At 42.8% G+C, this 17,401-nt stretch overlaps 1 protein-coding gene across 1 annotated transcript; it reads left to right on the top strand.

Annotated features, from left to right (window-relative positions):
- Window positions 1-10,844: 10,844 nt before the first annotated feature.
- LOC147615016 (uncharacterized) lies at window positions 10,845-14,390 on the top strand. Its single transcript, XM_086780301.1, has one exon. The coding sequence runs from the start codon at window positions 10,878-10,880 to the stop codon at window positions 14,280-14,282; it is 3,405 nt and encodes a 1,134-aa protein (XP_086636427.1). The 5' UTR covers window positions 10,845-10,877; the 3' UTR covers window positions 14,283-14,390.
- Window positions 14,391-17,401: the final 3,011 nt, after the last annotated feature.

Here is a 17,401-nt window from a genome sequence, read left to right as displayed (position 1 = left end):
TTCATTTGCCATTGATTGGATGATCTTCCACAAGTTGACATTGCCATGCATGTCCTTGCGGATGGACTATATTCCTAAGCAACCATATAATAGATCCCTTTATGTCTATTTCTTTATGTACATCTTTTCGTGTACATCTCATATTTCTATAACAAAATTATGGTTTTCCATTTGTTATGGAGACTTCTTCCATATTACAGGGTTTATGGATCAGGATTGTATTTGGATATTGTTGAGCTTCAATATAGAGAAGAGACTACAAAAATATTATTTGGCATCGTCACGAAGATAGACTCGCACCCAACCTACATGAATGGATCAAGACAACATGAAGATGGATGCCCTTCAAAACCTTCATGGCTATTGTACACATAAGAGTGATGAAGTATATATGGGAGTGATGTAGCTCCTTCATGGATATTGTATATATAAGAGTGATGTAGCTCCTTCGCAGCCTTCATGGCTATTGTATATATGGGAGTGATGTAGCTCCTTTGAATAATACTTTGTAACTATAAAATAATTTAATATAGCGGTAGGTGTATATAGAGCTGTGGGTTTTTCCCTTGAGCCCCCAAAGGTTTTTTCATCCACAATTAGAGACCCTTCTTTGAGCGGGGGTGTTGGCTATATATAGAATGTCTCTATATATAGCCCTAGGATCTCCTCTATATATACTCATCTATTGTGTGTATTCCACACACCTTTGGGGATGCATATGACGTGTCTATCTCTCTCTCTCACGTTGGTTCAACAGAAACAAGTTCTTACTCTTCGCTCGGTGCACCACATAGACCAATCAAGAAACTAGAACCCACCCAACCACCCCAAATGGATAATAATGATCACATGACATATGCGGAATGCAAAAACCAAGCTGAGGAGGGCATGCTTAGCTTGGTTGAATTTCTTATAGGGTCATCGGTTGTGATTGATCCTCATAATGCCAAACCTAAAATAGCAACCAAGATTCAAAGCCTAGAGGAGTACCGCTTTCCCTTTCAAGAGGAAGACATACTCTCTATAGAAGAGTCATTTGAAACATATTATCAGAACTATACACTTGAGAAAGCACGTGAGGAATTCGATAATTCCCTTACAAGATTAAAACAGTCTCTCAAAACCTCATTTGGAGGAATGCTCTTCTCTCATGATAAAGCCAGCATCACATCAGCACTTGCACCTTTAAGGGCTCAACCTGAGTTATATAAGGACATAATGAACTCCATAAAATAGGACTGTGAAGATTCGCAAGTTTCCAAACAGCCCTCATTAAAAATTATCAGAGGACCAAGTGTGCCAGCGTACGCATTCAGTACTCTTGAAAAAGCTGAAAGCTAAAATGAGGATGAAAGTGAATTGGAGTATGAAACAGAAATGGGATCTGAAGCCAAGACAATAACCAAAACACCCATGGTTCCTTTGGAAGATTATATCATGGTATGGTTGGATTTCCCTATAGGCATTGATGTTAAGCAAAAATGTGCATTGATTAGCCCTCGAGCTAGTCATAACATCATGACAATAGACACTTGGGTGTCATTGGAACAACTAAACTCATCCCTACAAGAAATAGTCTTGTCCAAGGAGCCAAGGGACAAAACATTCAAGTTCTAGGTTACTTTAGATACACTACTCAAACAATCGATGGTGATGGAATTTACATTCCATGTTACCCTAGATTCCCTTGAGTATGATGTCGTCCTTGGTGGAACTTGGATAAATGAAATGTTGTATTCAATAGATGAATCCATGCAAACAAAACACTCCTGCAAGCAATGTAAAATTGCTATTACGATAAGAGGAAGAGACCTTGCGAGCTGAAACTACTAACATATCTTACTGAAAAGATCCCTAGGATTCTGGTTGGATTGGAAATTGCAAATAAAATCACCACAGCTCAAGCACAACTTTATCCAACACAAGAACACAATCTTGTGACGCTCAAGCTATGGTATTTGTTTGGTCAACCAACACACACAGCACATCCTAAAAGAATGAACTTTACACAAGACTTGAACATGCCATGTTTGGGGTACTTTGAATATACAATGTATATTGAAACTAACCCACTCACTTGCAAGTTCTTTGTGGTTGAGTATGTGTTGGAAGAATATTTGATCTTGGGGCATAAATGGACTATTGCTGTCCAAGCACCACTGTGCTTTGCTAGCGATAGAGTCATCATGATGGTCAATGATAAAAGGTTGACAACACCATACTGCAAGGAAGAGAATCCAACTTTATGGGATATCTATGATGTTGAATGCAAAAGGATACAAGCCTTTTCCACACAATGACCTGTACCATCTGTGTCAACGACCGACTCTAATAAAGCATGTACTCCTTCAACCCCACCCTCACCTACGAAGTTCGATGCCAAGACCTCGCAATCAACATCTATTCTTTAAGAAGTTCCCACAGCCAAACCATCTATCTCTAATAAGGAACTCAAAGGAAAGACCCTAGAGCCTATGCATCTTCATCGACAAACCTCACCAAAGAAGACAACCACATGCTCAAAGGCCTCGTCTCATCGACAGCCACTCCACAAGAGACTCTAACCTCATCATCAACAATGTCCATGAGTCTCAAACCTATAGCCTCAGCACCAGCCAAAGTCAAGGAGGGTCCCAAACCTTCCACGTCAACCCTAAAGAAAAATCCACCAAGACTCCCAGAATCATGATATCTTACTAGTATCAAAATGTGGGTGGAGAAGCAGCTACTTGTAGCTCAAGGCTACTATGAAGGTGCCAATCAAATTTGGGTGCCTCGACAGTCAAAACCTCTTCCTCAATGTAGCACTCGGAGGCCTCGACAGTCAAAACCTCTTCCTCAATGTAGCACTCGGAGGCCAAGGAAAAAGAAAAGTACTCCAAAACACAGTCCACGAAAGCCCATGCGAGTTTCTCAAAGAACAACACCAATGCGTGGATACCAAAAACATTGTTGCACGCACAAGGGTACTACCAAAGAAATACCAAAGCTTGGGTTCCTGAGCGTATCACAAAGTCCCCTAAGCTTACACAAAGAAGAAGGCCTCAATACCAAGCACATCGGCCACCAATTTACAGTGTTAATCAAAGATGGGTGCCTGTGCATGTACTTCAATAACAAGGATACTATGATGGTAATTCCATCATATGGTTGCCAAAATCAAACAATGTGAAGAAAACCTCACCACCGAATTCAACCCCAACAACTTCACCTAAAGTGCAACAAGAATGGAGGCCCAAGCAACGACAAGAAAATCACTCAACAACTCTCGTGCATTCAGCACCAACACAAGAGCTTATGTGTTCAACCAAACAATCAGCAGTCTTTCTCCCTGGTGCCTCAACGACATCTGAGTAACAAATTCTAGAATCTATACCCACATTTGCAAACGGAGACTTATGAGCACATCAAGGATAAAATAACAATGCTCCTGTCACCCCTCTGGATGTGAGAAATAAGTGCATAAGAAGCAGTTGCTTGCAATTCATGACCTAGATGACCCATTTAAAAAAAACCCTTGAGGTCAAAACTTGCAACTTCACTGAATTAGGCCATCTCACGAAATAACCCTTCACAGGCCAAAAATCTTGCAACTCACGAGTTCAGGTGTATGATTTAAGCCTTATCACGAATTAAGCCATATCACGTAATAGCCATTATATATTTGTTAAGTTTATTGCTTACTATTCTTTTGGCTAAATTAATGTAGCAACTTCTCCATGAGTACATATCCATACTCATACATTGGAGAACATTTGCACCAAAGCCTCACCATTGACAACTTCCAGGTATATCCTTGGATGGGGGGACCATGGTGGGTGAAAGCCTGGTTAATACTACAACACTACAAGGGATCGGGGTCATACTTGTGCTGCTAGCCGCGAAAAACGACTTGTGAAAAAAAGTAGCAGGCCCGTGTATAATCGCAGCCCCACAGACATGCGTGTAAAAGCGTGTGTATGATGCCCGTCAGATGCGTTGATACATGGGCTTATACAGGCATCCTACCAGTTTTACTGTGTTGATACACGAGTGTTTAATAGATTTTTCGTGCATATAAACACGACTTTGGCAGAGTTTACGCACAGATACACACGAACAAAGAGCCAAAATAAAAAAATCCAGAGACTAGTATTTGGTGCCTGAAATCTATTCCAGCATTCCAGCACCCAATAGCACTCTCTGGATTTTTTTTTTTGGTGCATTGCACCATCCACGGAGAACATTTTGTGCATTGCCAATACACGATTCAAGAACGACATTATCAATACACGATTCAAGAAAGACATGAATGTAATACTATCAAAATTTTATGTGTGCTGAAATAAGCCCATGGCTTTCATTATGTAAAAACATATATACAAGGGAGTCCATATGTCGAAGTAGCCCATGGCTTCAATTATAAACAAATATATACAAAATCAAATTTGTTTGTCTAAAAAAGCCCATGGCTTCAGTTACAAAAATATATTTACAACCATAGTGTGATACTATAAGTCTGAGTACTACTGAGGTACTACTCAGACTCAGATGATGACGAGCTGCTCCCTGCAGGATCAGATGAGCTCACATTGGTATACATGTCCAAGAGAAGTTCTCACCCTATCGTTCACGTCCAGCAGGAGCAAGAGCAGGAGCAGTGGCGGCGGGTGGATCATCAGCAGCGGCAAGGGCATCAACAGGTACAGCAGCAACTTGTTTATGTTCAAGTAATATATCATATATAAGTATATATATATGTAATTCAAAATTTAATAAACCAAAATCATTCGTTTAGAGTTTTCTCAACAAGTACCTGTCGACCGTACGGTCTCATGGCCATCTCAAACTGCGCGTCCGTAATACATCCCTCAGTTCTGAAGAGGGCCCACGTGTCACTTCTGCTATGCCAGTGAGCATACGCAGTCTCGTGGGCTGTGGGCTTCCTCCCCATAACCCGTCTCGCTGTAACATAATCAACACAATTTGTAAGATTATAACAATAAGCTCATCAATGAATTAAGTAAAAAATCAAATAAGGTGGCAAGATACGAGCTCTGCCTCCCACGACTCGACACCTCTAGATCCGAAGAAATGCGAAGATCCAATGGTCTCTATCTGGATCCGTCATGCCTCCACATGCTGCTTGCTCTTCACGCCACCCTCTGCTCATTTCTTTGCCTCCTTCCACTCACGTTTGTGGGCAGTGGTGGCAGGTTTCTCGTCGGCGGCAGGATAGCCACCCACAGCTTGATTTACCCGATCATCATACACGAGTTTCTTAAGGTGAGATCTTTTATTACTTAAGATCTCCCTTATTCGCGTTCTTCCCCATACATCCGAGAATGTTGCATGTGGGGGATTGGGGTATCGACTATGTACAGCATCTATCACCTCCCCAACTAATCGGCTATTTTGATCTTTAAATTTAATAAAACAATTTCTATACAAGTTTGATACTACCCCATGCATGTATTCCATTACCTCTTTCCCCCTCGCATCCATCACTATCCTGCCCCTATCCATCACATCATAGTATATCTCTCCCTCTACCTCTCTTACCACCTCCTCAAACTTACTGTCTCCTCTAACTCTTCTCCCTCTATCTCCTCTCTCATCGCGTGCCCTACCACCTCCCCCACCAAAGCATCTGCCGCATCCTCCCCATCCTCCACTCCCACTCTCCCTACTATGGCGTTTGCTCTCCCTTCTACGGCGTCTGCTGTCCTCTGTATTACGGGTGGAGTCACGACTGGGGGATTGTGTACGTGACTGTGGACGTGACACTGAGCGTGATGGTGGCTGGCTATGAGGGAGTACGTGATGGTGGCTTGAGCCCTGACGTGATGGTGCCTGCTGTGCTGGGAGGGGGTGTGTGAGTGTGTCTGGGAAGCGGTATGTCTCCTCATCGCTGGACTCACAGGCACAGAAGGTTGTGGAGTGACATGGGCAATCGAGAGCAGGTGACTATACCAGGGAATCTAGGAGGAGGATAGGTATACATATACTCTGTAGCTCAACTAGCCCAGGGTGGCGCCCAAAATGATTTAGCATCTCCATCATCCAAGTGCCGTACGCAAATGGATCGAATGAAGAACCTGGATCCATGAAGAATCTGCAAAAAGAATCCATTTGTATGCATCATGTTACATGTATCATGAAGTGTATCATACATCATCTCTATTCGCATGTAAAATCCCGTCCAAGATCGCGTGTATATCCGCGTGAAAAAACTATCTAACAGAGTACACATAGGCATACATGCCATTATACACGGGACTCTACAAAAAAAAGTGCCAAAAAAGGTCGCCTATCGACCAACGTCACTTTCGCATAAAGAAAAGGACACTTGCATAAAGAAAAGGGACACTTGCACGAAAGAGAAGAAAGGACAGAGACACTTGCATAAAGAAAAGGGACATTTGCATAAAGAAAAGGAAGGGAAGAGACATGACCAACTAACTCACCTCTGTGCGCTTTTGCCGCACGTGTGTCCGAGCTAGGGACTTCCAAGCATCGTGTGTGCGAGCCACGAATGGCTGCAAGCACACAACCAGGAAACAAGCAAGCTCAAACAGGGAGCAATGGTGTGTCACTCACCGCTCAGATGTGGCGATCAAACCATTTCTTCCTTCTATCCTTCTCTACAAGGGAATTGTACACCGCCGCCAATTGTCTTTCTTCGTCTAACCGCTCAAGGATATACAAATGCTCTACTAAGGGATTACCATCCCAGCCCTCTTGAGTAGCAACACGAAGACTAGGAATGAAAAATTCCCACGACATGACTGCTTCTTGGCCATATACCATCTTGAATGGTGTGCAATTAATAGCCACTTTGTACGCAATACGATAGGGCCATAAAGCTTACGCAAGCTTTAGATCCCAATCCGTGCAATGAGCCTCAACTGTCTTTGTCAGAACAGAGATTAAGGCCTTGTTGGTACTCTCGGCTTGGCCATTCGCTTGCGGAGTAGATTTATAATGGGATATCATGAAATTTGTTGTGAGCTCCTTAATCACTTCATTTATAAAATGCGTACCATTGTCGCTCACAAGTTCAAAAGAACAACCGAAGCGTGTGATTATATTTTCAAAGAGGAACTTGGCTGTTGTCCTTGCATCTGCCTTACGTGTCGCTTTCGCTTCAGCCCATTTGGTCACATAGTCAGTGGCTCTCCTCTCTCTCTCCTCCCTCTTCTCTCTACTCGAGTCCTGATCATTATTTCTTTTGGGTTATAAAATAAAGTATCTTGTTGGGTTGAAGCGATGGTCAAGATTCAACTAAGCATTCATTTTTAAAAGTTGGCGATGGCACACTGCATTCTAATTAACTATGCCTACTGGCGGTGCTCCTGCTAGTCTCTCTCCTGGTGAACCCAAGGTTAATCCACCACCCCCTCCACCTACTTTCATGTAGCCTTAACCAACTAGAGGTATCAAATTGATAAGCTCATTGGTCCAAGGTTGTAAGGTGTAAGTAAGATCCCAAAGATTAAAAAGGCAAATTGAAATAACATTAAAAAGGGAGTAAAGAAGCTATAAGAAGTATGATTTTATATTTATTAATATAAATTACTTTTTAAAAACCTCAAAAACGATACACAAGGCCATTTTAAACCTTTTTTTGAGAAGGGCTATTTTTAAACCCTATCCTTCTATTGAGGGTTCAAAATTTTTCTTCAATTCTGTTGAAGGGTAAATGCCCCTTAGAAGGGTACCACAACTTGCAAAAATAAACGTTGTGTGCAATAGAGAATCATCAATAATGGTGATGGTACTAGTTGGTGACTAGTACCATAAGAAATAAGAAAGTCAATAAATAATAGTGATCACTAATGGTGATGTTGGTGACTAGTGCAATAGAAAGTCATTAATAATGGTGACATGCAATAGAAAGTCATTAATAATGGTGATGGTACTAGTTGGTGACTAGTACCATAAGAAATAAGAAAGTCAATAAATAATAGTGATCACTAATGGTGATGTTTTTTTTTCAAAAAAGGCGTGATTTGAATTATAGGAGAAGAGACTTACGAATCGGGGTTAGATAGGCCTTTATAACAGGTCCCGTCAGTTTTGTATGTTAGTAATAATAAGCGGCCACAAGAGGCAGTTGAAATGGTCACAGCCACTCGCTGTCGCGCCCTTGTACTAATGGTAATGGTGATGTTGGTGACTAGTGCCCTTGTACTAATGGTAATGGTGATGTTGGTGACTAGTGCAATAGAAGCGATGCTCAGGATTCATGCAGCAGAACATCTATTTTTGAAAGCTGGTTTGTCAGTAAACACAATTTCCAAGATCTACGCCTTCTACGTAAAAGACGATTGAAGAGCTAAATAGCGACCGTTGTGATTAGCTTTAAACGCCCGCCTACGTTGTGACTGTATGATTAACTTTAAACACACCCATCAACCTACCCTGCCTAGTTTCACGCTCGCTAGCTTTTGTTTGTGTGATTACTTTTACACGCTAGTCCAACCCACCTTCCATTTCACGTTTGCTAGCTCTTGTTTAGGCTTGAAGTTATCTCCCCTTAAGTGAGCTTAGAGCTTTGAGGTTTCTTATGTAAGCATTTCTTGGCACATAAACATAATAATGACTTTTTTTCACGGAAGGGAAGACGTGACTTTTTTTTCAAGGAAGACTATGCATTGAGCACGATTAAATCCCACTCAAAATGTATTCATCACCAAGTCTTCATAACAAATGGACCTTTATACATTTCTTGGCTTGCCATAGTATATGTTTGATTCAAGAGAGAGAGAGAGAGAGAGAGAAGCTGACATATTTTGATTGGTTGAAAGAAAGGTTTTTTTTAATCGCATGGAACAACATCTATGGAAAAAGGCATAAAATATTTCAAAAAGAAACACTGGGCATGCATTTTTTAAGTGCACAAGGTGTTGGCTCCAGTCTCAGAGTCCAGATTCCCTACTTTTAAGCTCATGTAGTGTTCTTATGGTCGGGAGACTAGACCAAATGCGTTCCATTTCTCAATGCACCATCATCCTCTCGAGGCCTGGAACCCATCCACCACATTCTAGTGACTTTAGTGAAATTGATTCGGCATCCACCATCCCCCAATGACGAGTTGTCCTCTCTGGACAATTGAGTCGTCCTGATCATTATTTCTTTTGGGTTATCAAATAAAGCATCTTGTTGGGTTGAAGCGATGGTCAAGATTCAACTAAACATTCATTTTTGAAAGTTGGCGATGGTACACTGCATTCTAATTAACTATGCCTAGCACTGGCGGTGCTCCTACTAGTCTCTCTCCTGGTGAACCCAAGATTAATCCACCACCCCCTCCACCTACTTTCATGTAGCCTTAACCAACTAGAGGTATCAAATTGATAAGCTCATTGGTCCAAGGTTGTAAGGTGTAAGTAAGATCCCAAAGATTAAAAAGGCAAATTGAAATAACATTAAAAAGGGAGTAAAGAAGCTATACGAAGCATGAGCATGATTTTATATTTATTAATATAAATTACTTTTTAAAAACCTCAAAAATGCTACCAAGGCCATTTTAAACCTTTTTTTGAGAAGGGCTATTTTTTAATCCTATCCTTCTATTGAGGGTTCAAAATTTTTCTTCAATTCTCTTGAAGTCCAAATGCCCCTTAGAAGGGTACCACAACTTGCAAAAATAAACGTTGTGTGCAATAGGAATCATCAATAATGGTGATGGTAGTAGTTGGTGACTAGTACGATAAGAAATGAGAAAGTCAATAAATAATAGTGATCACTAATGGTGATGTAACATGTTGGTGACTAGTGCAATAGAAAGTCATTAATAATGGTGACATGCAATAGAAAGTCATTAATAATGGTGACGTGCAATAGAAAATCATCAAGAATGGTGAAGACGTGTGTTGTGATAATTCTTGCTAGTGGGCAACCTGTGCTTCGCACGTCTTTTGAGACTCCAAATTCAAATTTTACCCAAACCTCCTCTTGCCCTTCCAGAACCTCGAAATTTTTGCCATGTGGTAGCTTTGTGAAACTCTTCCCTAAGATTAAGAAGATAATATATAGAGAGAGAGAGATAGAGATGTAGAAAGTGATGGGAGTGGTGTGTTCACTTGTCTCCATAGCATGGGGAGAAGATTATAAGAGTTTGTCACAAGGGGAACTTTACATATCGAAGCAAGATGAGAATCTTAAGCATGGGAGCTAATTGAAATTTCTTTTCTCCTAGCACTCATTTAAAGTTCAAACCATCCGCCAGTGGGTCAGTCTCCACTATTGAGTGAGTCTAGTCCTTCTGATCATGAGTCTAGTGAGTCTAGTCCTCCCATCCGGGGTCGGCATCACAGTATAAATTTGGTAACCACCTTGGAACCAAACAGCTAAAAAGTTACAAATTGTAATCTAATTTAGATTGATGATTATCATTTGGTAACTTTACACTAGTAAAAAATTACCAAATGATAACTCACTTTTTAAGAAAAATTACCATTAGGGTTTTTCTATAAGCCTATATGATGCATGCTTAACAAGGCTCAAATTGATAACTTGAGGTTCACCAAGTAGAAATCACTATAATATCTTGCTATTTTTTCCAAGTTCTCTAAGTTCTCTCAATAACCGATAGAAATAGCTTTAATTTTTTGAAACTCATACAACATCTAGCATGTATGAAAGAAATGAAGAGATCTTTGGAAACTTTAAGATCTAGAAAATTACCAAATTGTAACTCAAAATTTGGTATATGTTACCAATGGTAATTTTATGAAAATCTCAAATTTATACTATGGCCGGTCGTCTCCTCCACTATTGACTCTCGAGTCGTGATCATTATTGGCCTTTTTGGGTTATAAAATAATGTTCTTGGGCAGAAGGATTCATGCAGAAGAACATCTATTTTTGAAAGCTGGTTTGGCAGTCTGGCGATGGCATTAACGATCCACACCGTGCAGCTTCTAGGCATTATAGGTAGCATCATGATGTTATTATTAGGAAGGGCTGTAATATGTACGCCAGCTAAAACCTCACCCTCCAGTAATGAAGCCCAAGCTCTGCTGGCGTTCAAGGCGGGCATCACCCGTGATCCTTTTTCACGGCTTGCATCCTGGCACGGGACAAGCAGCTCTCATTCATCCGCAGCAGAGAACCCATGCAAGGGGGGCGCTGGCGGACGAGCTGCGTGGGCGGGCATCGTCTGCGACGCCCAGAACCTGCACGTAGTCGGTGTGAACCTCGCGGGCTTCAATCTGTCTGGCTCCGTGTCCCCCTCTCTCGCACTCCTTCCTGCTCTTTCCACACTCGACCTCTCCGACAACAACCTCTCCGGCAGTCTACCCAGCGGCCTCTTCCTCCCCCACAGTGCCCTTCAACACCTCAACCTCTCCTTCAACCTGCTCAACGGCGAATTGCCGGAGTCCCTCGGAAATCTTTCCGCCCTCCTCACCCTTGACTTGAGCAGTAACGTGTTTGTGGGTGGAATACCGCCATCACTGGGTCAATGCAAGCAGCTACAAACGCTCGTTTTAGAAGCAACTGGCCTGAAGGGATTTATCCCGCCAGAGATTTGGCAGCTTCCGGCTCTAAGCGTGCTCTTTATTGTCGACGAATCTGGGCTTCTCAATGGGTATCTGCCGGAGAGCTTTTCTTTTTGTCACACCATAACTGAGCTATCTCTGGTGGGCTTCAACGCCACAGGGTCAGCCATTCCTCCCTCATTGGGTGATTGCCAGCAGTTGGAAGTTCTGGTCTTGAATGTCACCGGACTACAAGGCCTTATTCCAACGGAAATCTGGCGCCTCCCTTTGCTACAGACCTTGGTGGTGGAGGATGCTCAGACTCTAGAAACCATCGACAGCACGGGCCAAAGGCCATTTAAGCTTCATGGATCCTTGCCGGAAGATTTCGACTTCTGTCCAACCATAACAAGAATGAAAGTTGATGGGGTAAACCTCACAGGTGAGATTCCTCCTTCCTTAGGACGTTGCACATCTTTAAACTATTTGGATTTGTCTCACAGTAGCCTCCAAGGTCCTATCCCTGCAACGTTACAAAACCTCACTAGCCTAGAAACGCTGTATCTCGTAAGTAACAAGCTCACCGGTGGGATACCGGCATCACTCTCTCAATGCTCACAGCTAGTAGATTTGAGATTGGCGGATAATCCGCTGAATGGGTCCATTCCTAGGGAGCTAGGCGAGCTCACGGAGCTACAAGTGCTATCTTTGTATAGCGCCTACCTTCTGGGCCCAGTGCCGGAGGAGCTCGGCAACTGCACTCAATTAGAATGGATTGACTTGGGGTATCAAAACCCGGGGATTGGCTCGGGGTACTCCACTCAATTAGAATGGATTGACTTGGGGTATCAAAACCTGGGGATTGACTTGGGGGATTTGGGGTACTCAGGAGGTGTGGGCAAAATACCAGATTCCTTCGGGAAGTTGACAGAGTTGCAGGTGCTTGCCTGGAGTAAGAACTCTATTAATGGGGAGATCCCTATCCAAATGCTTACGAATCTCACCCAGCTTCAGAACCTGCAGTTGATATCCACCAGTCTAGTGGGTAGAATTCCTCCTCAAATAGGCAACCTCTCACAACTGCAGGCCTTACACTTGGAATGGAACAGCTTGAAAGGATCCATACCGCCTGAACTTGGAAGAATACAGACGCTTCAGGGCTTACACTTGGAATGGAACAGCTTGAAAGGATCCATACCGCCTGAACTTGGAAGAATACAGACGCTTCAGGGCTTGTACTTAGAAAAAAACCTCCTTCAAGGGAACATTCCCTCTACCTTGGGAAATTGCACAGCCCTGCAGGCCTTACACTTGGAATGGAACAGCTTGAAAGGATCCATACCGCCTGAACTTGGTCAGCTTCCAAACATACAAGAGATAGAGCTCGGCACAAACAATCTGGCGGGCATCATCCCAGATCAGTTCCTTCATGGCTTGGCCGTTGGCGGCTCCATAACAAATCTCCTTATTGATACTAATCAGCTGGAAGGCGTTATCCCTAGCTCCATTGGAAGAATACAGACGCTTCAAGTCTTGTACTTAGGAAAAAACCGCCTTCAAGGGACCATTCCCTCTACCTTGGGAAATTGCACAGCCCTGCAAGATCTCACCATCGACAACAACAGGCTGGAGGGAGAAATTCCGGTAACTCTGGGCCAGCTGAGTGCATTGAGAAACAACTTGTTGATTGGAAACAATAAGCTTTCTGGAAGGATACCCAAGGAGCTTGGCAGGTTGGCACAGCTTCAAGTGCTTGATCTTTCCAACAACGCGCTGAGCGGGCCTATTCCCAAGGCTCTGGAGAACTGCACCAATCTTCTGACACTACGCCTCTTCCAAAACAACCTCACGGGGACGATAGAGCAGTTTGATCTTTCCAAGATGCAGAAGATCCAGACGTTCACAGTGCAGCAAAACAGCCTCTTCGGAGGTCTGCCCCGTGGTTTCACAGATTGCCAAGAGCTTGTACTCTTCGATGTGGGGAATAACAACCTCTCAGGTGCTTTCAATTTTACTACAACTGGATTATCAAAGCTGCGGGTGCTTGTGATGAGCCACAACAAGCTAAGCGGAGAGATCCCCGGGTGGGTGTGGAAGCTCCCCCTATTGCAGGCGCTCGATCTTTCCAACAACCGCTTCAGTGGCAGCATGCCAAACACAGTCACCCATCTCAGTTACTTCAAGCTGAACCAGAACTCCACTCAAAACCAGTCGACGCTCTACGAGGAGCTCCCCGTGACGCTCAAGTCCACCTCTCAGGTCCTTCACTACATAGTGAGCAGTAGGATCTTCTTCGATGTTTCGATGAATCTCTTGGAAGGTGAGATTGACGAAAGCTTCGGGGAGCTCCTGGGCCTCACAGGCCTCAACCTATCACATAACCTCATTCAAGGCAAGATTCCGCCCAGCCTTGGCAACCTCATCTATCTGGAAGTGCTAGACGTCTCCTATAACAACCTCACTGGTGGCATTCCTCCAGAGCTGGGCTTGTTGGGCAGCCTATCCGTGGTTGACGTCTCGCACAACCACCTGCAAGGCCCCATTCCCAATGCCAACAACTTCAACACCAGGTACAACTACACCAGCTTTGAGGACAATCCGGGCTTGTGCGGGAATCCCTTGCCCACACTTTGCTCGGCCAGTGGCGGTGCTAAACCTAGCAATACAAGTGTAACGGGGTCAAAACCGCATGATCGTAAGGCAAAACTTGTGCAATGGATAAGTGGCTTTGCATCCCCCTGGGGCCTGCTTATAGGGTACCCCATTGGGCTTTTGGGGGGCCTGTACTGCTGCCGCCTCCTCCGTCGTCTGAGGTGAAGCGGCCTTCAGAATCTGTCTATATGAATAATGCAAGAATTGAACTTACACTTTTATCATTTTGTACAAACCCAGCTAATGATAATATATTTCGGGCCTTTGGTGCATGTGGCCGTGTATGTTTGAAGATTTACATTCTATCCTCTCCTTTTCATAGAATCTGTACATGATGAGATCAATGTTGAGATAACATAATCTTCCTAATAGGGGCCCACAATGAGGTAAAAAAGAAAACCAATTAATTAACGAAAGACTAGCAATTTTATTGAACCTTTAACTATTCTAATGCTCCACCACATTACGTTAAGATTATGAAGTTTTTTAAACACGATGTATCGGCGCGAAAGGAGTTGGTGGCGGTTGGTATCCGTCTCCTTTTTTTGGCGAGAGGAGTTGGTGGCGGTTGAAACAGATTGCAAGGATGGTACCTAGAGGCCAGCACACGTGCGAGGCTCTGTGTGATCGTGCATGTGTGTTGGCATAATCTGTTTCTTCAGCTGAATAGCAATACCTATAGGCTAGCACACGTGCGAGGCTCTGTGCGAGCGTGCATGTTTGTTGGCGTGTGTGTGCCCGCGTGCGGGCGTACGTGTTGGCGTCTGTGTGTGTGAGACAGAGTGCCGAGGGAGAAGGAGGGTCTTCTTGCTTTTTCGAAATGAAATCGTTAATAATAAGGGGCTTGCCCAAGAAAACTCGCTTCACATGACACTTCATAGCTCGACTAGCAGTGTTTTGCATCGTGTGCGCCAGTGTAATCACTTGAAAGATCAAGAAATGTCATTGTTAGAATGTTTCTACCAAATGTGAATCCATAGGATTTTTTGTCATGAAAAATTAAAAATATCTTTGGTTTTATTATGGTTGTCATCTTTCTAAAAGGTGAGTGAATAATTTTTCCTGAATAGTTGAGTGAATAGGGCCCTACAATGAGTAATATAATTATAACTAATAAATAATCAACTTAATTAACATAATTAATAGTTAAGTAATATAACTAGCCATCTATCATCACGGGCCCAAAATGTGGCTCTCGGACATCGGGACGCAAGAAGGTGACCCATCTCCTTGTCTCACCATTAGCCATGGGCAAATGTAGTGTCCAATGCATTACAACTATGCATAATTTTATATGTTTTTTGTCTATATTAGCTTGGACTAGAAACCCCTTTCCCTCGATTCCCAATGTGCGAGGTACTCGACTGATGTGTTGGTCCTTGCCACCATGACTTCTTCTGCGTGAGCCTGATATATATGTCCTCTTGACAATGCAACACTTGCCTTGTTAATTTGAAGTACCATGCCACTATGTTAGCTTTCATGAATGCCTTATGTCAGAGGCTGATTGTTGATGTAGTTCAGCGACCATGCCACTATGTTAGCTTTCATGAATGCCTTATGTCAGGAGGCTGATTGTTAATGTAGCGCCTTGGCTCTCCTGAGTCCTATATATTCTATCTTTCTTGGCGTTGTAAATCGGAGAGTTCTTAATGATTTTCTATTTGTGGAGGAGATTGTCCTCATTCATTGTAAATCCGAGAGTTCTTAATGATTTTCTAGTTGTTGAGGAACTTTATCTTCTTGGCCCATCATCACACCATTCTAATCATCTACCATTCCAATCTTTGTTGTCAATGTTTTTAAGGACAAGGTTTTCCTGGTCAAGTCAAGCCCTAGATATCTTGACACCAAGATAAGCTTTACGTGTTCTTTGCCATTGATTCCTTGAGTCCTCGGGTTCGTGTTGGGGAGTTGTTGCCATGTGAATTGTTAGCCTTTAGCCTCTTGGAAGTCTTGGTGAACAATTACTTACACACGCACACTTTTGACCAAGTGCTAGCTTTCTGGGCATCGTCAATCCAAGATTTCCTAGTGATTTTCGAGCTGTTGAGGAGATTGACATCATTCAAATGTTGTCATAAATTTTATCTTCTTGGCCCATCATCATACCATTCCAATCTTTGTTGTCAATGTTGTTAAGGATAAGGTTTTCTTGGTCAAGTCAAGCCCTAGATATCATGACACCAAGATAAGCTTTATGTGTTCTTTGCCATTGATTCCTTAGATCCTTGGACGTGTTGGGGGGTCGTTGCCATGTTTTGTCATGTTTGCATGCTTGGACACCAAACTTACTCTAACACCGATTTGGAATGTAATGGTTCATGTCCCTTCTACCTTTTGCACCCTTGTTTAGGTTTCTTTGACCTTTACGCCTTAATGAATATATTTGTGCTTATGCACAACGTTCTCTTTCTTGAGCCTATATTAGCCTTCATGACACCGTGTCATTGGCCTCTAAATGATCCCTCACCTTTGGAAACTTCAACCCCATGAGCGTGTGAGCCTTCTTGCCACACTCAAGTATGAAATGTAGACATTTATCAACCACTTCCCCTTGGTATGCTACTCCCAAGTGTCACTAATTGTATTTGATATTTAGCTTGCATCATCCTACTTACCCTACTTAGCTTGTTGTAGATGCTTTAGTACATGTCCAAGTTGTTCCTTAGACTTTGGTAGAGTACACCTGCGCTTTGCCACCTATACTTCAAGCTATTTATGTTTATAGACTTTCTTAAACTCTAGTCAATTGACCTCTTGGCCTCATGGTCCACCTGCAGGATGTCCACTCGCTCACTAAACCTGCTTCCCCAAGTGTCATTAACTTCATGGTGCACCCTTGTGACCTCATGTAGCACATATTTTTCTTGGTTCCCCCTTAACCCCTTCTGACTTGACGGAGCATGCATATATTCATGTTGAGTCCTTTAGTGACTTTAACCTCTGATCCATGTTGGGTTGATCACTCCCTTCATCAATCTTTGGGTTACATCAATTGGTCTTGATTCTAGATTTGGTTGATGTTCTGAAACATGCACTTGTTTGTTTGGGTTTTGGGTTTGACAACAAGATGTACCATTCATTTGTTTGGCAATGTGGGTTTATATCTATGCACATGTCAAGCTCCATTTGCTTGCTTGGGATATAACCCATAAGAATGGGCTGGCTCGATCTCTTACTGTATTCAAAAATGGTTTTTGATATTCAACTCACTAGCCTTTTTCCCAGTGGCACCGTGGCTTTATGTGGTCACCCAATAGCTCGAGTTTGCTTAATATTTC

Source organism: Cibotium barometz, chromosome 41, assembly GCF_041138505.1.
Source record: "Cibotium barometz isolate CiBa-2024 chromosome 41, ASM4113850v1, whole genome shotgun sequence".
Lineage (NCBI taxonomy): Eukaryota > Viridiplantae > Streptophyta > Polypodiopsida > Cyatheales > Cibotiaceae > Cibotium > Cibotium barometz.
This window is presented reverse-complemented; position numbering and strand designations above follow the sequence as displayed.